The sequence below is a fragment of the Melopsittacus undulatus genome, chromosome 9 (assembly GCF_012275295.1).
Source record: "Melopsittacus undulatus isolate bMelUnd1 chromosome 9, bMelUnd1.mat.Z, whole genome shotgun sequence".
NCBI lineage: Eukaryota > Metazoa > Chordata > Aves > Psittaciformes > Psittaculidae > Melopsittacus > Melopsittacus undulatus.
This window is the reverse complement of record NC_047535.1, coordinates 2876496-2900593: the sequence shown is the minus strand read 5'-3', so window position 1 is coordinate 2900593 and position 24098 is coordinate 2876496. Positions and strand designations below refer to the sequence as shown.

The 24098-nt window shown below is 46.3% G+C and overlaps 2 protein-coding genes across 2 annotated transcripts; one reads left to right on the top strand and one right to left on the bottom strand.

Annotated features, from left to right (window-relative positions):
• Positions 1-3009: 3009 nt before the first annotated feature.
• MTFMT (mitochondrial methionyl-tRNA formyltransferase) lies at positions 3010-8415 on the top strand. Its single transcript, XM_034066199.1, has 9 exons — positions 3010-3147; positions 3526-3738; positions 4146-4268; positions 5088-5190; positions 5756-5831; positions 6373-6464; positions 6994-7075; positions 7572-7654; positions 7954-8415. Exons 1-9 carry the CDS (start codon positions 3017-3019, stop codon positions 8152-8154), a joined length of 1104 nt encoding a protein of 367 aa, XP_033922090.1. The 5' UTR covers positions 3010-3016; the 3' UTR covers positions 8155-8415.
• Positions 8416-14208: 5793 nt separating this feature from the next.
• On the bottom strand, positions 14209-23786 carry CILP (cartilage intermediate layer protein). The gene is made up of 8 exons (XM_031048700.2): positions 23698-23786; positions 22440-22523; positions 21460-21513; positions 19894-20079; positions 18580-18894; positions 18380-18488; positions 17775-17932; positions 14209-17165 (listed from the first exon to the last, which is right to left on the bottom strand). The coding sequence occupies exons 1-8, from the start codon at positions 23753-23755 to the stop codon at positions 14824-14826; spliced, it is 3306 nt and encodes a 1101-aa protein (XP_030904560.2). The 5' UTR covers positions 23756-23786; the 3' UTR covers positions 14209-14823.
• Positions 23787-24098: the final 312 nt, after the last annotated feature.

Below are 24098 nucleotides of genomic sequence, written 5' to 3'. Positions count from 1 at the left end.
TCCACAGGAGCTCTTTGGGTCCTGTCCTGCCTGTGGGCTGTTTGCAGAAGATGGGTCCGTGTGGGAACCCACTAAATAAACCCAGTTTCCCACTGGCTAGAGTTGTGCCTTGCACCCAGTAATCCTCTCTGTCTCCAGAGGAGCACAAACACACTCAGGACAATCTCTTCAGTAATGGCTGTGAGTGTTTTATTTCATTATTTCCCTTGACAACGCTGGCACTCTTTCATGGGAGATATCTTTTTACTTCTTGGAGACACTTTCAGCGTCTTTGGCTAGGAAGCAAAGTGGAGATAGGACGTTGATTGGTGTTCTGCTTCCTCCTTGGATTTGTCTTCACTGCGCTTAGGAAGCATTTCTCTGACCTTGGCATTTTAGTTTTGCTTATCTCTTTTGATCCCTTCTGTGTCTTTGACCTGAAATGCCTGGTTACAGAATAACTAAACACGCAGGGTTGTGGGGATTTTTTTTCTCTCCATGTACAAAAGCAGAGTTCAAACGCAGCAGGGAAGGAGGATCTGTGAGCTTTATGTTTTTCTTTTGTGAATCAGACTGTTGCCTTCATCCTGCTGAAAAAATCACACTGAAATAAATCTTCAGGCAAAAATTCCTATGTCCAAGGCACAATACTAAATAATAGCTGTCACCTGTTTGAACAGTCACATCAGAGCATTAATTACTTGGGAGCAAATATCCTGGAGTGAATTTAAGTCCACTTCATGAATGCAACATTAATTATTTCATGTGTAAGTCTGGCAAAAACTCAGCACAGTTTCAGTATTTCCAGGAGCTTTAATCCTGCCAGAACTAGGAATCCTTCTCCAGGGTTTCAGTCCCCTGGTGAGCAGCAGAAGCTCCACACTTGGTGCCCAAGTGCCACTGACACATTCAGTGCCTCCCAGGCCAGGATCTGATACCTGGAAAATGACAGTGAGCAGCACCTGGATGCTGGGTTCAAATTCCCAGTTTCTGGATGGCACTTGGGCCATACAAACATGCATGATACATCCCTGGCCTTTCTGGTGTGCTGGTTTCATCCAAGACCTCAGACAGCTGGTACTCACCAGCACCACACAGGACATCTCCTTCCAACTCAACCAGCAACTGCGCTGTCTGCTTTGGGAAACCATGGGTATCTCCATGGGTATCTCGCAGCATGAGATAAGAAGTGCTCAATGAGATATCAGGTCCTCATCATACAAAGGACACAGAACTGTTAGAACAAGTCCAGAGGAAGGTGACGAGGATGATCAGGGACTGGAGCACCTCCTGTATGAAGACAGGCTGAGAAAGTTGGGGCTGTTCAGCCTGGAGAAGAGAAGGCTGCGTGGAGACCTCATAGCAGCCTTCCAGTATCTGAAGGGGGCCTACAGGGATGCTGGTGAGGGACTCTTCATTAGGGACTGTAGTGACAGGACAAGGGGTAATGGGTTGAAACTTAAACAGGGGAAGTTTAGATTGTATATAAGGAAGAAATTCTTTACTGTTAGGGTGGTGAGGCACTGGAATGGATTGCCCAGGGAGGTTGTGAATGCTCCATCCCTGTCAGTGTTCAAGGCCAGGCTGGATGAAGCCTTGGGTGATATGGTTTAGTGTGAGGTGTCCCTGTCCATGGCAGGGGGGTTGGAAGTGGATAATCTCAAGGTCCTTTCCAACCCTAACGATTCTATGATCCTGTGCAATTACACACTGTGCAGAATGCTGCTTTCTCTTTCGGGGCCTGATGCCCGTAAGTGCCTGTAAGCACTCAATGATTGTGCAATGACCAATTGTTCCCTGTTTACCAGCTCCGTAGTGTCTGTGATAAGACACTGCCCTTCTCCCACCTCTGCTTTCCCACATGAACTGCGCTGGTTGCTTCAGTCTCTCCTCCATCCTTGCTACCCTGTTGCTTGCATTTTACTCTATTCATCTATGCACCTCGAGATGTGCTGTCTGGAACTGAAGGGTGTCCTGTACATGGTTAAACTGAGGATTTTCATGGGGTTCCGCATGTAATAGAGAAATAAGTTGTCTGGAGCAATTGATTTTTACATCCTGATATGTGGCTAGGAAATACCCCAGGTTTTGTTAGCGTACCCCCCGTTTCTCAGGGTGCAGAACAGGCACCTCATTTAGGATATCCTGACTCATTTCTTGTCACCTGTAACAGCACTTTCTTATCTCTCCTTTCTACCACTGGAAGCAGAGACACCTTCTATATCTGAGAGAAGAAATCCCTTCTGATGAGCAAAACACATGCAGAAGGGAATGAAGAGGCACAGTGCTGATGAACAGGGCAAAGGATTTCCCTTTCCTGAGTGAGATTTCCCTCCTGTATCCATCTGACTTCAATTGTCATCCAGTTTCCAAGTAATTTACATGTTTTCACTGAAACTGTTCCCAGATTTCTCACATTCCATGTTTTACAAATTCCCACTGTCAACATCCATAGGATACAGAGATTTAGATGCGTAGGGAATTTGTGTATGTAATTGACATGAAATGGAAAGCGACACAACCCATCTTCCCATGGGTGGGAAGAACGTTCTTAGAATGATAAAATACTTTTATACTTATGTTATGGGAGAAGACAGTTCTTTTAAGTGGTTATTCTGACCCCACAGTTTACACGAAAACATTCTTGAGTCTATAATCACTGTTAAAACAAAGCAGTCCAGAGGCGGACACACAAATGAGCTTGAGCCGGAGCCAGCAGAGCCTCAGTGCCTGCGGTGTCAACACCCCTGCCTCCCCTTATCTTTGCACTGAGGCGGAGCGGCCAATTCACGGTCAGGAGGGACAAGACTGCGGGTCCACCGCCGAGGGGAACGCTCTCCCGGACAGCGCTGACACTGTGGAAAGATATAAACCAGGGATGGAAACCCAACTTGGGCTGTGAGACAGCATAAAGCAATGCCCTCCTTCACACCAAGATGGCGCCGTCACCTCAGCTTGAGGGGGGCGGTTCCCTCCCTCCCGGAGGCGGGCTCCGCGCTCCCTGCGTGCGTCATCGCCGTGCGCCGGAAGCGCCGCCATGCGGGGCCGGCTGCTGCGCGCCTGGCGTGAGGGGGTGAAGGCGGCGGGTCCGCCATGGCGGGTGCTGTTCTTCGGCACCGACCGCTTCGCTGTCACCGCGCTCCGGGCCCTGCAGGAGGCCACGTACCGGTAGGGACTGCGGGATGGGCACGGGGGGCTGGGGGGGAGCGGGTCCTGCGGTGGGTCAGCGGGTGTGGGGGGTGAGGTGGTTTGGGCAGCGGTTGGGAAGGAAGCTGAAGGAAAGAGGCCTCAGGTTGGGGCAGGGGCGTTGGTGTCGGGAGGGGATGGATGGAGAGGGATCACAAGCGGTAGAGGTGTGTGGGTTGGGTTGCGGTTGGAAGGAGGAAAGCACGGGTGTGAGGGGCTTAGGGCCAGTGAAAGGGCTCTGGGGACCGAGTAAGGGATGGGGATTGTAGGAGGAGGCCACAGAGAGGGTTGGAGGTGACCCAGCGGCTGCCTCTCCATTGCTCGGCCTGCATGAGCCCTCCAGTGCCTTGTCCTCCGCAGGGAGCCCGGCGGGGACTTGCTCGTGTCCAGGCTGGAGGTGGTGACCCTGCCCTCCCGCCTGCCCGGGGACCTGCCTGTGGGGAGCTGCGCCCGGGAGCTCCGGCTGCCTGTTCATGAGTGGCCCCACACCGGCCCTGTGGGGCAGTTTGATGTGGGTGTGGTGGCATCGTTTGGGCGTCTTCTGAGCCAGGACCTTATCCAGCAGTTCCCATAGTACGTGAGTACTGCTGCTGCTGCTGCTGCTGCTCCGTTGGTTAGGGTTTGAGTCAGCGCCTGTGATTTGTAGCAGACAAGGTCAGCTTCTTCCCTGGGTTCATCTGCTTAGCTTGAGCCCTACTTCTGTCATTGTCAGGGTCACTGTTCTTTAACATGTTGATGGAGGCTTGTGCAGGTGTTCAGTGTAATGTGTTTACATTTATTCCTTTCATCTCTCTGCATTCACTAAGAAACTGAAGGTTATGTAGTGTGGATTTTCCTTTAAGTGTATATTTAAACCAATAGCACTTCAAAAGGTCTGAGCAGATAATTCTTCAAGCATTTTCAGTGTAATAAGTGCCCCACACCCATTTACATGTGCTTCAGGTACTGTTCCTATTCTAACTTAAAGCATTTTAATTCAGTGGCGTGCTCAATGTGCATCCCAGCTGCCTCCCTCGATGGCGTGGTCCTGCACCCATAATCCACACCGTGCTTCATGGTGATAAAGTGACTGGGGTGACAATTATGGAAATAAGACCAAAAAGGTAGGTTAGATGTGCTTCCCAAAAGCTTGTGTTGCTTCTTAGGACTCAAAATCATCACCACTTGAGTCACCATTAAAATCATTCTGTAATCACTATTATTTTCTTAGGTGTGTATTTAATATTAGAAGTTGAAAAACTTAAACTTTCATCTGACCATATGGGACTTGACATAGATACACTGTTCCAGCAAGTGTGTAATTTGCACTCCAGACTCTAGGCCTGTTCTCTAATTTCTAGCATTGTTACAGGCAGCGGAGTGAGAGCAGTCAGTCACACAGCTTAGATGGATAGGCGTGGTATGATGTGGTGGGAAAGGTCTGGTTTCCAGAACTTGGAGTCGCCTGTAGCATCCTGTAAGTGAAACAGGACAAGCAATTCCCTGTCTCAGGATGAGAGAGAGGTTACATGGTTTAGTTTCAGAACAAAGTCTGGCTTAAAACGCTTGTGAAAATACATTATCACAGTTAACTTTTCCTTCTTAGGTGCTTGTCTCATAATAGATCTCAGGAATGCTTAAAACTAGTTTTTTCTGAATACTTCAGGTTGTTTCTTCTGAGATGTTCTGCTTCTGAATTATAAGTCTTGTGTTCATATCAAACTCAGCTTGCTGAGGTGAATCTTGCTTGCCAAGATATACCTGATACTCTTTTCCCTGGGCTGTTTTGTTGAAGTAAACATTACTTGATAATGTATGAAAAATGGAGTTTTAGAGGGAATAAAATGGTGAGTAGTAACTGATTTAATGTATTGAATGTAGAGTTTTGAACTGCTGGTTGAGTTAAAACTTCTCTAGTAATCTTGTATGTTTTTGTCTCACAGGTTTGATGTAGGGCCAATTATTAAGCAAGAAGAGTTTACTGTTCCTCCCCGCTGTACTGCAAAGGAGCTGGAAGTCATATTATCAAAGATGGGTGCAAACATGGTAAAGTCATGCAAGCTCAAGCTAGTATCAGTTCTCATTAGCACCTTGCTTTTAACGTGTGTAAAAGTCATTCTTCTTAATCTTGTGCTGAGTTGACTGCAGCTGTTGAGAGTGATCTGAAACTTGGTGTTTGTGAGCACTTTGCCTTGCTGAGAGAAAAGCTGCATGGTGTGTGATGCACTGTCAGTGTTCATCCTGTGCCTTGCTGGTCTGCTTGTGTTTTGTGAAGAACTCAACAGCTTTGTATGGAAATGGTGCAGTTTTGTCTTTCATTTAAGTGAATATCTGCTTTTTTGCCTCAGTAATCCCAGATTTTGTCCTGTTCTGGAGTTAATATCAGTGAGGAGATCATAAGATAATACTTGGGGGTGGGGGGGGTGGTGACTGTGATTCAGTGGGAAGGATGCCTTTAATGTGTTTGTGTGTATGATACAAGCCTTTTGAATAAACTGATCCAGTTGTCTGAAAGCTCACCTGAAAGTTCCACTGATGAAAAATGAAGTACTATTACTAAGTATACTGTTCTCAGCTTTGCTAATGCTCTGTGCAAAATCTGATTTTACAGCTGATCTCAGTTCTGAGAAACCTGCCTGAAAGTTTGAAAAATAAAAAAGAGCAACCAGAAGAAGGTGTAACATTTGGTAGGTACAAATTGTATTTAATGAAACTTGTTCATTGTCTTTTATCAGCTGGAAGACTGTTTCTTCCTATGGTGTTTGGTTATATTTTATTTAGATACCTTTCTCAATATGGTTTCTCCATTGCCTTCTCTGGCTTAAACAAGTTGTACAGAGGGGAAAAAAGCTTGAGATTTCTTCTTCAGGCTTCCTGCATTAATGTTTTTGTTCCAGTTGTCCATTACAGTATCAAAATCTGGAGTGATGTTACAAAATCTGAGTTTATTCTTGATGGTTATAAACCAGACAAAAGTGTTAAGCTGTGCTTCTAAATATATGTTACCAGTTTTGCGTTACAATGGGTAAATAAGAGGACAACTGAGAATAAAGTATAAATAATCAAAAGGAGGTTTTAGAGAATCTTTTCTGCAGTTTAAGGTACCTATGGCTAGAGGTAAACCTACCATTAGTCAGGGTGAAGTTGGGTTTAAAACAGGATAAAATGGTACAGCTATTTGCAAAAAGATGCAAAACAAAATATGAAGTCTTCTTTCTTTCTCTCTAGCTCCTAAAATATCTATAGCCAAGAGCTGTGTACGATGGGAAGAGCAAACGGCTGAACAAGTAATTCAATTGTATCGTGCAATAGGAAGCATGGTAAGACAGTAGAATTTTTTTAACTCTCTTCTGTTATCTAGCATGTGTGAGTTTGGTGTGGGTATTTTAACTAATGGCTAAGATCAAGTTCAGTTATTTTAGCCTTCTAACCCCATCATATGTTCTAAAATCCCAGTGCAGTTTAGCATTAGAAGTAGAACTAGTGTAGAGGATAATTATGAATTCCAAGTGTGATATCAACCCAGAGTTTAGTATTGATTCCTTAGCTCTGAGATTTCTACTGATGCATTTTGAGAGGATTCCACAATGCTGTCATGATATCTTTGCATGACAGTAAACAGTGCAAACAGCCTTGGTAAACAACTGTTGTAGCTAGATGCATTACTATGCTAATGATTTGCTTGTCAGCTAGATGAGGGAAAACAAGGAGAACTGGATATAATAAGGAAAGTCTCTTATCTGAACATAGACCTAAATTTTTCCCTAGTGTCACAGGTAATTAAAAGACTAGACAGTTGCCTGGACATCACGGAAGTATTCTCAATGTGTCATTTGCTTCTGTTTCCAGTTTCCTTTGCAGACACTGTGGAAGGGAACTACAGTTAAACTTCTGGATTTTGTGGAAGTGGATGACATCCCTGGGTTTGCTGGTATGGAGTTTGAAATGAAGTTACATTTTCCTGTCTTTTCAAACATTGAGTTGGAGATCATATGCAGTTGTACTAAACAATAGCCTTGAGTACTGCTTTCTGAAACTCCAGTAGAGTGAAGTCAGTCTCATGTATGCTCAGAGTTTCTGTGCCCAAAGATGAGCATAAAATGGGTTCTAATGACATTCCTGTTCTCTGATCCTGGATGAGCAGCAGGTATAGCCTTGTGAATCCTGAGGTTTGAAGGATTTTAATCCTCTAATTAGTTATGAGAGCCTCTTCTAACACCCTTGTCTGGGGATCTCTCACAAGGACTGTTTCTGGATCAGATAGGGAGCGGTGCCAGAATGACTGTTCTGGTTCTCCCCTGTTCATTTGGATATAATTTGCTCAAAGCGACTCAAGATGGTTATTGTGCTTCAAAGAGACACAAGTGTTTCAAACTTTTTTGTACTTGGTGCTATAAAAATGCAAGTCAATCTTGCTTTGCTTTTAGATCAGACATTAAATGACTGTGGAGCTGTTCCTGGTTCACTCCTATACCATAAAGCATCCCAAACGCTGATAGCTCGTTGCAAGGTAGGTTCTTCCCATTTGTTTTATATTCACTGCCCTAAGGATGGAGTTTTTAATATTTGTGTTTTACACAGTTCTTGTCTTAATTGTCCATTGATAACTCACTGAGCTAGTTTAGATTAGCATGAGTTGTCTTGTTTGGTATCTTGGAGAACTTCTCATATCCACTAATAGGCAAGAATTTGACTTGTAAACACTATGACATTAAATACAATGTATGCTGCAAGTCAGCCTAGTGAGAGCTAAAGAGAATTAAAATCCATGGAAGAAGCTTGCTGCCATTTGTTTGTTTTTACTTTTAGGAAGGCTGGGTTGGAATCAAAGCAGTTGTATTAAAGAAGAAGCTTACAGCAGTTGACTTCTACAATGGATATATGCACTCTTGGTTCCAGCAGAAGTCAAGAGCAGTTCATCAGGAATGCAGATTTCAGACACTCAAACTTAGCACGGCAAAAAAGACTCTGAAAGAGAGGGAAATGCTGTCACAGAATATAAAACAATAGATGTATTTTAAAATATGGGAGATGATGTCTGCAAGTTAATAGTAACTTAAAGTATTTCAGTGTCTACCTATAATGTTCAGCTTAGTTGAACTTTTAAGTTTTCCTCCCAGAGTGTTAGATCTTGCTGTCATCTGCGTTTTTCTCATTGTGGGCTCCTGAAGATGCTTATTTCTGTTTCCTCCATGAAGAAAGAGAATCTCTGTGAGTGTTGGTGAACAAACCCTGTTTCCACTGTTGAGCAATAAATTTATTTTTATACAAGCTTTTCAGTTTCTCTTTGAGGGCTTTCTTCAGGTGTAAGTTGTGCACAGTTAATTCAGTCTGGCAGTACTAAAATCCTGTACTGCTCTGGAATTCAGTTCAGTGCTTAATGAGGCTCTTAGATTATCTAGTTTGATTTTCTTGCCTTGAGATGAATAACTTAAGCCTTAATTGGGAACTTCTAGAGAATTTTTTACTGTCCATGATGGTTTTCTTGTTTTAATCTCTTTCATTCTGTTTCTAAGAATTTATAATTCACTTTCTCAGTAGATCATTTTCTTTGGTATATTCAGCTTTTCTGATTGATTACTTATGTTTCCTACTTAATTGTATCATTTGCCATCTCTTCCTTCTCCTCTTTTTCACATCCTAGAAAATACATCCCAGTTAATATGTGTGCCATCCATCCATGAAAATTTATGTTCTACTGTCCTACTTTGATAGGAGAGGTTTTTACCTGAAGAGAAGTTGTTAATCTAATCCAAGCTTTTCCTCGACCTGCCTTTGCTTAATGGCATGTATAAGAAGGGGTATTTCATGTGAGTAACCCCTGAACTGATGACTCTTAGAAGTAATGTAGCACTGTGAGGATAACAGCAGAACAAAGACTGGCCACATCCTGGGAGCTGCTCTACTGTTGTTTGCTCACTTATTCCTGCTTTTTCTGAATACTACTGAAGTAAAAGCAAAGCCCACTTTTGCTTTTTTTGGAGCTGTTCAGACTTGGGAGCATCCAGCTCTGGGGCCCCCAACATGAGAAGGATCTGGAGTTGAGTGAGTCTGGGGGAGGCCATGGAGATGCTGTGAGGGCTGGAGCAGCTCTGTGGAGCCAGGCTGAGAGAGCTGGGCTGGGTCAGCATGGAGAGGAGAAGGCTCCTTAAGGGGAGACCTTAGAGCAGTTCCCAGTGCCTAAATGGGCTACAGAAAACCTGGAGAGGGGTTTTTGACAGTGGCCTGTATAGACAGTAATGCCTAAAGGGGCAATGGCTTTAACCTAACCATGTCTGGAACTGAAGGCTCAAGTCAGGTGTTGAATTCATGGGAGCTTGATGTGCTGGAGTGTGACTCACTGGATGAAAGCAAGCAAAAGCTCCACAAAAATGTGCTTTATTACATGGATTAAAATGTTTCTGAAGAAGCATCCCTTAAAGCAGGTGCTCTAGTATTTTTTTAATTGACATTAATCCAACAATTAATCTGCCTCTGACAGGTCTTCGAGAGCACACAATCCTCCAAGAAATCCAAGCCTATGAATCACAGTCAAAACATGAACACAACAGCAAGGTGAAGTTGGGCTCCTGTGGAGAACTCCATTAGTCTCTGCACACTCAAGGATGGAGCTTGTGCTGCAGAAGTTATAAACCTGGCAAGTTAGTTTCCAAGCAAATGGTGAATTTTTGTGGTTTGCTCCCAGCTACCACTTGCATATAAAAGGTGTGAAGTCATTTTGCCTTTACTGTCCTCAGATGAAAGGTTAGTTATCACCTTATGCCAATGGAAGGCATGATGGGTGCATGGGTTTTGTGTGTGTATGATGGATTTGGGGGGTTTCTGGGTTCTGTACATCACTGGCTCAGCTGTATGGCTGCTTGCCTTGTGTTTTACCCACTGAAGCTTCTGGGAACTTTTCACCAGTTCTTTTTAAAGAGCACTTGTAGGCATCACTGGGATTCAAATAGTCAATGCTTGCTGAGGGTAAGAACATTTTCTGTACACTCTCTTCTCCATAGACAGTGAGGTTTTTGACACTGATCATCTGTAATGGTAGGGGTCTGTCCTCGGGCATGGGTTGCATCAGAAGTTGAATTAGAAGAAAAGTGAGTATATGAAAAACCCTACAACCCACCCACATCACTATTTATAGATTTATATATATATTTTATATATATAGACAATTTAGGCACAAATGATAAAGAATTTTGGACTTAGGAGAAATATTGTAGTTATCTTTTGGCATGGATGGACCAGCTTTTCTGAAGTCCAGGTCCCTAGGCACTGGAAAATGAATTCTGGTTTGTTATGACCAGAATAAGATGATCAGTGAGATGTGACCCCACATTAAAAAATACAGTATTAAAAATTCAGGCAATAGAAGATTGAAAGTTTTTAGGTGACCAAACTGTTAAATTAACCTTTTAGTTACTAAGAATGGCTCGAGGAAAATTCTTTGTCAGTTAACTCCTTGCTTATTGGAACCTGCTCTGCTATCATAAAGGTGATAGCAAAGAGCTTTATGTCTGCCCTTTGCACCTCCAAAACAGCATGGAGCAGAGTAGTGTTACTGCTGGCTGTTATTAATGCTCCTAGTTGGAATATCAGCTTCCATCCAGCAGTATCTGCATTAGATATTAGCATCGGAGAGAACCAGTAGGCCGATCTGTACACTCTCTCTGCCAATTTTGCACTGTGCCTCGTGTGAGATCTGTTGCTGTTAGTCATTGCTGGCAGGTGCTAACTTCAGTTCCAACTAAAGCATAAAGCAACAGGGGAGAGCTTCCCTGTGTCTTCGGTGGAGTTGAAGGTGGGATGTGCTCAGAAACCCTGTAGATGGTGCTCACTTCATCTCTTTTAGGGGAAAACCAAGGTCAGCTGGACAGAACATCCAGAAAATCTGGTACAGAATGTCTTCAGTTAGTTGTTTCATACCAAGTAATGTCTAAACCACATAGTAGCCAGGATACCTATACTTGTAACTTAATCTTTTGATCTATGCAATTTCCTTTAAGGCTTCTTAGAATTGCTTTCTATGCAAGAAGTTAGAGAGGATTAAACAGTTCTTGCTTGACAGTCAATGTCCTAGCTCTGAATATGCACAACTTCACCCCAGTTGTTGTGTGGAGGAAAAAAAGGGTAAGATTGATTAATTTTTTCTGGAGGAAATCTTTGGCATGCTATTTTTGGCCTGGTAGAGAAGCTTTAAAGGGAGTTGGAGTTCCCTGGGCAGCTGTTAGCCAAAATGTCTCTTTGGAAACTTAGCTCTGTAGGGATTTAACTCGGTAAGTAATGAAAATCTGATTATTTTTGCAGAACAGACAAAACAAAAATGGGGCATTCACTGATGAGGTGTGGAATAGCATGTCAGGGTTGACTCTAGAACATAGACATGGTGATTCAATCCCCAGTACCACTGCTGAGGTCAAGTACAGCCGCCTTAGCAATTGGAAAGTGATATTACCAAAATAAAGCAGTTCTCCTTTTGCCATGAGAGGGAAAGCAGCAGAGGTGTTCATAGATCAGCATCCACTGCAGCTCAGTTTAAGATCACTGAAGCCAAATTACTGGTAGAACTGCAAAACATTTGGGCACCAGAAGGGTTCTGGTGTTGGATAGAGATGATTTCATCTTGGATTTCAAATAAATGTTGGAGTGATATTTCTTTGGATGCTGGCGACTCGCTGTTAGGTGCATCTGTTTCATGATCTGAAACCTCGCTGCTCCCCCCTGCTTCCTAGGAAACCTCTTTATTTCTGATATCTGCTGAATCAATTGCAAATAAACACAAAGTGTAAGTGATTCATCACAGGAGTACTGGAGGCTTTTAAATAGTTGATTGCAAAATCCCTGGATAATTTGAAGGTTGAGTCTAGTCCTTTTGTTTATCCTAACTCCTGACAGCCTGATAGCTTCTGGAAAGCAATTTTTTCCCTTTCTTAAAAGCAGAAGGAGGGATAGGTCACCAGATTTATCCGAGGGTTGGAAACTGAATGACCTTAATGGACGATGCTTTGCCATTAGCCGCAAACCTGCTGACGTTTAGGAGCCAGGTCTCCTGCTTCAGCCTGTTTCTCAAGGTTGGTGGTCCAAAGGCTAAAGCCGAGGGAGGAGGTGAGTAGAAGCCTTCATGCATTCCTGCAGCTGATGCTCTCCTTTGATATATAGGAATGTGGGTTAGGTTTCAGGTTGCAGAAAGGACATCGCTGTCCACTGACCATAAACACAAGCTGGAGAAGTCAGAACTGACAGTGAACTATAGCATAAAACTTGTGTGAGTGGTGGATGCCAGGACCTCCTGTAGCTTTTCTCCTATCTAAACTTTCTTAATGTATTTAGTGTGGTGGCTCATCAGTAATGACAAAGTTAACACTGAGTGCTGGTTGTTGGGCCAAGGCTGTTTTCTGTTGATAGTGTTTAAGCACCCGTGTTTGAAAGCTCTCTGTCCTGCTCTTTATCCAGTGTGCTCTGCCAGCAGGCTACTCTTGAGCGCTCAGGGACTCAGGGATTGCAGTGAGTTTGTTCCTCCAAGTCAGAATTAAGCTGCAGTGGGGAACAGTTTGGGGAAACTTGGAGAGGTTTTTGCTGTTTCAGGCTGTAGAGCTGTGACCATTTCATTGCTGTCAAACAGACATTTCTCCCCAAAAGGAAGAGCCCTATGGTCTGCTGTGTTTGATTCTGGCGAGCCCACGTGCACCACAGGGATCAGATCCTGAGCCTGCTTTCATCCATCTATCTCCTGGGTTGGTCTGTAGAAGTCATTTGTGTTACTTCACCCTCAAAGTGATGAAACTAAGTTTGGGATTTGGCTGGTGTCTGCAGAGGAGGAGGGGAGCAGAGGGAAGAGACATTTCTCTGGGAGTCTGTAGTGCAAGCCAAGAGCTCTGTGGGAAGGTCCAAGCTGATGCTCCCCACTGGCTGCCTTGGCCCCAGCTCGTGCCAAGCCCTTGCAGCAGACTAGACACAAAAGAAAACACAGAGTCTAAATTCATTGGTATGAAGAGCATGTGCCAGAGTATTCCACAGCTCTTCCTTTTCTGCTGCTTTTTGACAACTGTCAATTTGCATCAAAACATGCATTATTAAGGTGGGCTTTTTGGCCTTTTTACACATGATTCTGGCTGCATAGCTGCCCAGTCCTGCACAGCTCTGCCTTTACTGCCTGGGATGCCCCATGTCAGACTTGAGAACCTGTTCTGAAGCTTGCTAATTGCTACTGAAAGATTCCTCATGCCCTCGATTGGCTTGTAGGCAAGACAGCATTGACCTAGAACTGGCTTCATACCCATAGGAGAGCTTTTGGTAGGAAAGGGAAATCTGTGCTTGAGTGTGGGCTTGAACTGCAGTTTCCATGTAGCAGCACTGCCCACCTGTCTGTGATCTCTGTGGAAATTGTGGTGTTGGAGGCTTGCCTGCACCCCAAAAATGTATTGCCAGTGTTGGGGTGTAAAGGTAGAACGAATTCTGTGCTTCTGAGGTGCTTGATTCTGCTCTAAAAGTAGTGGGGGGTTGATAGGACAACTTAATCAGCCACTTGGAGATGGACCAGTGTCTGTCTGAGCCCTTTTGTGGCCATCTGTACCTTCAGCTAAGAGCAGTTTCATGCCCAGCAGTGTAGTGCTCACTGCTGCTGACTGCGGAGAGAAGCTTATCTTGTTCTTGTCTCTGCACTGTCCAGCCCTGCTTTACATTGCCTGGTTTCCTATACTCCTCAAAGCACGATGTCCTTGCCCGCTTTTCTCCCCATCTTTTCCCACTCTGGAGGCCCTGCTGCTGCTTCATCCCATGCCCAGACCTGCTGCTCCGCTTCTCAGCACTGTTCCTGGCTCTGTATTTCAAGCTGGGCACATATTCCTTGACTGCAGCACACCATGGCCAAACCCTGGACCTGGTGGATCACCAGCTACCCACCAAACCCCTCACCCATACCCAAGGTCAGCCTTTCATTGGTAAAACCATGACCTGTTGGTGAACAGAGAGGTTCTGCAGGTTATTCTTTGGTTGTGGTCAGGCATTTCAAACAAAAACAACACAGCATTGTCCAAGTTATAAAATGACTGTTTTTATTAACCTACCCTATCATTAAAGCATGGATTTTCCTTGTCAAATACTGCAAGAAGCAAGAGAAAACTAGTTTTATCCATGTTGAGCCTACAAATCCTCATGGCTTCTTCGTGCTGTCGAGCATGTGAGTTCTTAGAAATGCAGCTGCCGGCAGTTTAGCTGGAATACAGTCACTCTAAAATAAGCTAGAAATAAATAAAATACTTACATTTCAAGTACAAAACCTCGCAGTTGAATTCAGTATGAGGAAACCAGTTTATTCCTTTTCATGTTACCAACTACTCTATAGGTACTCGGGCTGGCAAAGTCTGCAGATGCAGAACAGAGGGTGTTTTATGTACATGACTGAATTGAATCATGTGTTTAGTCTTCCCTTTAGGCTATCATATGAAGCTGTTTAATGTCAGGCAGAAAGAAGGTTTTTATGGATGCATTTAATAAGACACAAACTCACTACAGCTACTGGCCCCCAATTTTTGCCTTATGTCTTTCTGGTGGAGGAAAAAAGTGCACCTTCATTATGTCTCAAAACCAACACCTACCAGCTTTGGGTTCTGTTGTTAGCAGGTAGGTTTTACTTTCAAATGATACTTAATCAAGTGTGAACAACTGTACCGAGGCTCCTTTCCAGCTCTAGTATCCAGAAGGACGTTGACCTCTCATCGGGATCCTGCTCTGTGGGATTCGGCGGCTTGCTGGCTGCCTTTGGTACGCGGGGCTCTCTCCTGGCAGAAGCAGGATGGACTGCTGGCCCGAGTTCCTCTGAGACTCAAAGATGCTTTGCTCTGCCGCGCTCCTCTCCGAACAGGTAAAAGTCAACCCAACGCCAACATCACTCTTCATGGTTCGGGAGGTGCCATCAGATGAGCCATCGAAACACCTTCCCAAGGCGATTTCCTTGGCGATCCTCGGGTCTTGGTCGGTGACGGTGTAGATGCCGTAGTTGTGTCCCAATGGGTCGAGAGGAGCCAGCATGGTGTACTCGCTGGTGTCGTTGTTGGTAGCCATGGGGAGGTGGTTCACCAGGTACTCATGGAGCATGCTGTTGACGCTCTCTCTGCGGCAGCTGCCTTGAGGCACCACTTTGACCAGCGTGCGGTCCACACGGTCCTGGTCGAAGAGCATGCCACTGCACTTGAACTCCAGGCACGCTGCCGACACATCCCGCTGCTGTGAGCTCCGAATGCTGCGGACGTCCCTGATGCCATAGAGCTTTCCAATGGTACGTGGGTGCGTCCCACCCATGTTCCGAGATCTTATGTTCACCTCTTGGGGTCCATTTATTTTCACTTTAATGTAGCAGGCCCTAAATTCCATAGGCTTGGGCCACCATGCCAGGTAGTCATCGGTCCAGCTCATGAGGTCGTCTTCACTGAAGGGAACAGTGTTGTAGTCATACCTGTCTCCCTCTATCCTGTAAAACCTGAAGTGAGGAGCGCTGTATGGAGCTTCCTCGCATTCTTTTAGGTTTTCATAGGCATAAATAGGGCCGTTGTTCTCCTCTGGGGAATTAGGGCTCGGCTTGGCCATGTTAATGCTGAAGGCTGTTTTCTTAGTGTTGGAGTCTTCGTGGTCTGTTCTTCTGTAGTTGAGCTTGTTGAGATATGGCTGTGGGACCCCAACAGCATTAGGGTTGAGTTTGGGAGCAGAGGGGACAGCTTCAAGCTCTTCACCCCCCATGCTTGCCAAGATATAAGCTCCATATGCCTCGGGGTTCTGCTCGTCACAGAAGGCAGGCACGCAAGCACCATTGGAGCCAGTGACCACGCTGTCAAAACGGCCCCATGCTCTGGGGTTGGAAGAGAACCCTGGTTCTGGCTCTGTGTTTATAATGGAAATCACAACCCCTTGGATCTGCTCACTTTGCAGGAATCTCTCACTTCTGTAGGCTCGGACTTTGACATAGCACCGTCTGCTCTCTGGGACATCCAGGTTAAACAGTCGCCTTTCTTTGATCTCCATGTTCCCAACCAAAAACGTTCTCTCCTCCCTCTTGTGCCGTCTGCTTTTCTCCAGGTTGAAGTCCCCTTCTTCCTCCCATAATCCTGTCTCTGGGTTCAGGGACCAAAGCTTCATCTCTTGCAGGTGCTCTGCCATCTTCACCTGAGCAGCATCCAAATGAACTTTCACCTCCTCTGCATTAAGAGACTCGGTGCCCTTCTCATCAGTGAAGTCCACAGAAAACATGCCATAGGTGCGGAGTGGAAACACGTCTCCTTCCTCATCTACAAAGTTCAGGTCGCTTTGTGTCACAGGAGCTGTTGAGAAGTTTCTTGGGTCCAGAAATGTCACGCTGGCTTTCACTTTGCCTCTGTAGGCTTCTCCGTTTTTCCTATAAAATGCATTGGGTGGGATTTCTAATTCGGCAATCGGATCATCTTCTTCCATTTCTCCCAAAGAGATCACGTTGGTTTCAGCGGATTCCAGTGTAACAGGAGGCTTCTTTCTTAGCAGCTTGATCTCATGAAACACAGCACCTCCGTTTTCCTTGAAGGGCAGAACCTTTGTTGTGTTCACAAACTTCTGCAGCCGATCCACGAAAGTTAGAACCAGTCTCTCTGTGTCTGCTGGGACATGGACTGAGAAGGTTCCCTTGTAGCCGGTCATGCTCACCCTCTTGTTGCCCATGTAGATGTGGCCAAACCTCAGTGGCTCTCCGTTATCTGCTGCTGTGGCTCTGCCTCGAACTGTGATTTTGGTCTCAGTGCATTTTTTGCAGCCACATTCTACAACAACCTTAGTGGGGAGCGTGTACCCATCACAGGAGATGTCTCTGGTTTCCATCTTGGACACTCCACAGCAATAGGCAACGTTGTCCTTACACCGGAGCCCCTTGTCCAGCTTCCCAGCGCAGGTCTTTGCGGGGCACTTGCCAACATCATAGTAGAAGGTATTTGTTGCTTTTTGGAAGCAGTCGTGAGGAAGTCGGATGAGGTGGCTTTGGGGTTGGGAGTCGCAGGCTGCCTCTTGTCTCCCTGTTGAATAGGATTTCTCAATGAGCAGCACGAAAGAATTGTGGTCATTGCTCTGTGGTCTGAAACCCTCAGAGCTAAGTGTTTCCAATCATATTGAGGGTTTTGGAGCCACAAACCAGATGTTTTTGCACTATTGTGGTTAGGTGGATTCATCTGGCCTCCATTTTGGTAAAGCAGGTGCTCAGCTTTCGATTTAGGTACCTGATTAAGAGCAGTGCTGTTCACATCCAGCTCCTGCTTACCCACCACTGCCATTCAACCCACCCTCTGCTGTTCTGCTGCTGCCTGACTTCTTGGCTAGGGAGAAACTAAATGCGTCCCAAGGTTTAGGAAAAAGCCTCTGAGCAAACAGATATTCACATCAGGCAGCAAATACAGTGAGAAATCTGCTGAAACCAGCAGATTGAGCTTGGCAGGTCACCTGCAATCCAGAGCTCCAGTTTGGAGAGAGCATCTGGTTCCCAACCAGCTCACGCAACTTATCTGCTAACGGATGCATGAATTTGGCCCGAGATGTTTTTCTTGGGACTTTTCTGTCCCACATGTACCACAATTCCTGGTTTCTGCTTCCCCAGCTGCTTAGAGAACATCACGCATGTTTTCTCTTACCTATGACAGCAAGCTTGGCAGGCTGGGACTTCGCTGACCCCCCGGCACTGCTGGCCTTGCAGAAATACTCTCCCGAATGGTGCCTGTTCAGGTTCTTCAGGATCAGGTTGTTTTTGTATTTGTATAAAGAGGGATCCAGCAAGGAGCCGTTGTGGTACCTGCCAGGAACAGGCAGGCATTTAAGGGGACAGAGCCATGGCCTTAATCCTGCTGTGTGTGGGTTTTACCAGGCCTCTTGCCTCAGTTTCCCCATTTCTAATCTGGTGAGGTGGCATCACCTGAATGTTATTCCCCTTCCCCTGGCAGTACTGAGATGTGGCTGCTGGGCAGCTGGCAGACAGGAGAACCCCAGTCCTGCCTGCTGAGGGTTTTCCAGCTCCTATTTGTGTGTTTTAGCAGGAAGTCCCTCAGCAGATGACATTGCAGCACCTCTGAGATACCCCAGCTCTGCACATCTCAAGGACACCGTCATTTGCAGCAATTTGTTCTCATGGTATTTAGCTGTTTTATAGCTAGAACCCCACCTTTATGGGGATGGTAAGGAGATACAAATTGAATCCATGGGACAGATAGAACTTCTGCCTGATCAGACTGGAGTTTCTTACCAGAGGTAGCGGTCAGGGGCCGGGCTCCCAAGGGCATCACAACAGAGTGACACGCTCTGTCCCACTCTCCTGGCTTTGTCCTCAGGGCTTCTGAAAACATAGGGTTTGCCTGCAAAGGAAGAAAAGGCCATCTTGTTAATCTTCCCCTCCTGAAACTGGAGTTTATCTCTTACTGCTGTGTAAAACCTCATTGTGGCTACCTGATCTCTGCAGCTGCACTTGGATTGCCAGGTTTCTTCTGTTGCTCTCGGGCACGGTCACAGTCTCTGTTGCGTATTTGGCTTTCTTTATCTTAAGGGTGTTCTTGCCATCAGGACAGATCCCCGGGATCCTAAACATGCCCCTGTCATCGGCTGTTGTCAACAGCTTAAGTTTCTTGGCTTGCAGGTAGACCCTGGCATCGGCAGCAGGTGACCCATCCTCAAGAGAGACCTTCCCATGAAGGGTCGCATCCTCGCACATGCAGGCATCGCAGTCAGCATTGACACGGCCCATGGGGCAGGTGATGTTGCAGCCTGGAGGAGAGGCAGGCGGGTAAGAAAGTGGCCCCAAGTGCTCATAACACTCATGGCACGTTCTCATGTCTGCTTTTAATTTAGATGCAATAAGGCAGATACTGCATAAGGAATAAATTGGATCCAAAACATATTTTTCACTGATTATCAACAGCTGTGCCTTAGAAACACTGGGACGATGTGATTCTGAACCTGACAATTAGTAGAAAGCAGACACGTGGATATAATTACAGCTAGGAACTGTATTTACCTTCCCCAAAGGGCTGGATTTCAGGAAAATCTGAATCCAGATCAGCATGTGAGCTCTTAGCTTAACCCTGGCGAAATTACAAATCCAAATATCTTAAACTTTGCAGGTTTCAGTTACCAGCTCATGCCCAAAAGTTGTGATTTTGGTCTGTCTTAAAGGCTGTTTCCCCTTATTCCATAGTATCCTGGCTTGGGCAGGACTAACACAGGTTAATTGCCAAATGAGCATTACCCAATGGGTTTAACAAATGGTCTCCCAAAGAGTGATTCCAAAACATTTTTGTTACCTATAGTGATTAATCCAAAATAATAATTTATCTTTTCTCATAGGCTATTTTAAGAATTATTTGTTTAAAGGGGGATTACAAGAATAATATAATGAATTACAGACCCCTTATGCAGGAGCTGTAGCGATTCAATATTCCCAACTCTTACCCTGCCTGGAGATTACATGGATGCAGCTGCCACTTTGAGAGCTGCTGTTATAACAACCTTAATGAGATTTTTTCCTGCATCCCTGGGATCTTTATGGGTCTCTGATGATTCCCCATATCTGTATCCCCCCCTTATCTTGCCATTTGGCTATAAACTCCCTGTGCTCTGCTCCAGCCCTGCTTGGAAAGGCACCAGCATCACAAAACTCCCCCAAGGGAAAGACCGACGGTAAAATGAGAGTGAAGGGAATACAACACCTACGTGGTGGTGAGATCAGGACATCACCCCTGCCCCTAAGTGAGGTTATAGGAGCACCTGAGCAAACGTGTCCGATGCAGAGCCGCCCTTCCTCAGTTGCTTCATTACAGTGCACGCCCCAGCGGCGCTCAGCTAGGCAGGATCTGGTACGCTTCTGCACGCCGGTTTGGCCACACTCTGCTGAGCACTCGCTCCATTTGGACCATGGAGACAAAAACCTTTTTGAATCTGCCACCAGTGGACCTTAAATGATACCAGTGATGTGTTAGAGATGCACATTAGACATACAGCTGCCTGCAAATGGGTAGCTGTTTTCTTAGCAGCTTCAATATAGCTCAGGCTATGCTTTTGGATATTACACAGCACATGGATTAAACAAACTTAAAGCATGTTCAGGGAGCTGGGAAATAAAGCATGAGGAGGCGTCTGAAAGCTTCTGACTTAATTCCCTGCAGGCTGCTGAGTTCAGGATGATTAAGATAAACTGGAGGGGAGCAAAGTGCACACAGCTCATGCTTAGTGTTGAATAACTTTGGCTTAAAGGAAATCAAACACACATTGTCATTTAAATGCTGTCTGAGGGGCCACACTCGCCTGTGTTTCAAATGTGGTTAAATAAAAACAAACCAAAGCAAAAGAAAGAGTAAAATTGTTTGTATGCTGAATGTCTTTAACCATACTTCAACATATGTTCCCTATAGGGGAAGTGTGTGTCCTATTGTGAGCACTTTGTGCAAAACAGAAGCCCTAAGATGCTACCAAGCATGTAGGGGACAGCGGATCTGTAAAACACAAAGGAGTTTGTAAAACATACTGAAGGTTGAATATGGGGTTAGGTTTTAAAAGGAATTTCTTTCACTGGCTGTGGATGGTCTTAATTTAGATGGCATGATATAGATGGTGTTAAGTGACTTTGAATGGATGAGATCCACTCCAAGTCTGTGGTTTGGGTTTGTTTTTAAATGACAGTGTTCTAATGATGTTTATAAGGATTTGCTCATGACTAAAGTTCCTAAAAACGAGGTTTCTTGAAGATAAGTGCTGTGTCATTTCCCACACCTACTGTTCCACCCCATTCACAATGAACCAATGAAAGAACTAGGGGTTCTTTCCTAGAAAGGCTGAAAATGAACCCCTGGCTTACAAAAGCAGGTGGCTGGGAAAGGCTATTCAAATGAGAGCAGCCAGGGAGCATCATGTCTGGTTTGGAGTGAGCTCTTGGCTTAGATGGGCAAGATTTTAATCTGTTGGCATCTCCGGTTCAGCATCCTGAGTGGTGCCTCCATAGACCTTACTCAGCAGTTTGAGGGATGCAGGAAGAGGTGGGCTTAGGGATGTGGGAGCACATGGATAAGTGTCTGTCTCTATTTCCCCAAGCAGAAATCTAACATGCAACAGATGAAAGTGGGGTCTCAGTAAGATCCTGAGCATGTCTGGGGTCAGTTCAGGGCTGGTGATGATGAGAAAGGAGGAGTGCCTTGCATGAGGAAAATAGCATCATATGGCTTTGGGTAGGATCTCGGCAGCAGAAAAAGCAGAAAGCAGAGGATGGGGAGAAGCTGAGGGACTGAGCACTGGTGGGGATGTGGGGAGGGACCCATGGCACTGGGCAGCAGCACATACTGCGTCTGGTGTAGGTGAAGATCGGGTCTGCCCGGCGAGAGCTGCTCCTCGTACCTGTGGGCAGAGGATGAATGGGGTGGTTTGAGCAGGGTTTGCCCATTCCCTGGCTGAGCACCAGTCCCTGCACTGTGCCTGGCTGCTCAACCCAACCAGGACCCCCTCTCCTGGAGGCAAAACCTGAGTTTACGGCTCACTGCTGCCAAGGGCAGGAGCTTTAGTTTCCAATTGCATTGGTCAGAATCTCGGTATTTTGCTTTATTTCTCCCTAGAGAAGCAGGAGTCAGCCCCTGCTCTGCAAGCCTCAGCATCACTGCCTCGTGCCATCCACTCTGGGGGAAAACAGTCTTCCTGGATGTTTTCTTCAACAGACCAAGTGGAGAAAACCTCTCTCTGAGCATCCATGTTTTTGTGCTTTGCTTCTCCTCAGCAGGTAAGAGAGCTGCTGGGAATGGGACGGAAAACTGGGAATGCCCCTTAATCCCTCAGCTATAGCATCAGCACGTCCAGCCCTTCCAGTGCCTTCTGGACTCTAAACCTGGGGCAGTAAAGCTTGAAGGGTTGGGATGTCTCCTGGGGACTAAGGAGCAGACTGGGCTCTATAGGTAGTTAATACCCCACAAGCTTTCACTCTATATGGTGTCACCAACTGCATGGGGACAGGCTGGGCAGGGGAAGGGCAAGTCATAGCATGTCCTTGCCCATCCCTGGGCTCTCCTGGCCCTCCCAGCCCGCGCGTGCTTCCCACAGGAGCCGGGGCTGTGGTCATGCGCTTGACCTTCACTTTTCCAGGAGAGGAGCCAACAGCGTGTGTCAGCGATAGCTACAACCCTACAGGAGGTCGCGGATGGTTAACATTTATTCCGTTGCTTAAATGTCCTCATCTACTCAAATAATAGTGTTTGGTTGTAAGCTGAGGTTAATACGTGTGCGAACACCCCTTGTACTGGTGAGGGAAAGCCACCCAACTGGGAACAACTTACTCTCCAAGCTGAGCATTACCAGCGGGCTGAAGGTTTTCTGTCCTATCTGGATCCTGCCGAGGGCTGGTTTCAGAAGCCTTTGACCTAAGGGTTAATGAATGAGAGATTAAATTAGATTAATAATGAATTAATTAGATTCAAGGGATTGGGCGTGCTTAGGATGAGCTTTTCAGCTTTGCCTTTGGGTTGTGGCTGATGAGAGCCGCAGGTTGGAGCTCCTGTGGGATGCAGGGCAGCAGATGCCAAATGAAGGGTGTGATGGAGATGTCCCACAGCATCGCTGCACCTCAGGTATGATGCAAATTTGCCATTTCCCTTACACCCAAGGAAAGCTGTTTTGTGCTTGCTGTGGTGGAGCAGCTCAGATCAAATAATCTTCTTCGTTTTGGAGATCTAACATATATCCTGCCTCTCCCTGTGTGGGGAGAAAAGAACCCAAAGTGGGTTCATTGAGGTTGGTTGTTGCTATGGGACATAGACTGGTTTCTGCACTTGCTGGGCCCCTGCGTTCCCAAGGGGAGCTGGTGGTTGTGGCTGGTGGACCCAGTCCCACTTTAACTGGGGAGCTGAGCCTGGAGCTGACCAGCACTGGCTCTGAACTCCAGGAGGCTCAGCAAGGGCTTCTGGGCACCTCCCCAGCCACAAATTGACTCTCCCTATTATAAACCAGGTGTCTGGCCAGAGCACTTCAGGGCAAAATTCCTCTATAGCCCTGAAAAACAAACCCAAAGAGCCTCCAAACACATCTCCTCATGAGACCACCGGCACACAGGGGCAGGTTGCTTATCACTCAGTGCTATGGTATGTGCACCCCTGCAGAGCCAGCAGATTCTGCGGCTCCTGAGCATCTTCTCCTGGAGAAGGGCCACAGTGATGCTTCCCAAGGGCTTGGCTTGGAGGATGGGTTTGTTTCATGCTTGGGTGATGGGTAAGGCACTGGCCAGGGTGGGTCTGCTCAGAGCAGAGGGGAGCCAGGGCGCAGGCTCAGCCAGGGATGGTCCCAGCTTATCCATGGTTAACCAGAGGCTGCCTGCCTCTCAGACAGGCTTTACCCATGCTCTGCAGGCCGGGTGGGTGCCAGCCCTCATCTGGAAGTCCTTTGGCCAGGCAAACACTGCAGTGACCCAGAGCAGCAGCCGGCACTGATGTTGGGCCCCTGTCTGCTGGCTCAGCAGCCGCCAACAGACATGCCTTCACACCAGTGTGCCTGCGGGCAGGGCACAGTGCAGAGATGGGAATAGAAAGGAGTAACCTTCACCTAGAATGGATGTGGCTCCCAGGAGGAGGAGGAGGATCCATTCCTTCACAGTGACCATTGTCTCCAGAGGTGACCGGGCCTTCTTGGAGTACCCTTGGTCTTCCCAGCCCTGCAGAGACAAACCCAGCTGTGTTGAGGCTCACCCAGGGTCCTGCTGCAATCAGGGAACTTCTGCAAGGCTGAACCAGCTCAAAACTGGAGCCACTCATTCCCCCTCCAACCCATCCACAGCAGCTTCCCAAGGCAGGGAGCAGCAGGGGCTCCACATCTGCACTGGCATCCCCTCTGCTTCTCATTGTCACATCTGAGCCCAGATCTATTCTGCAGAGCACTGCTTTGTAATGACATCTCCTGAAAGTGCCTTTGAACAGCTTAAATACTTCTGCAGGGATGCTCTTGCA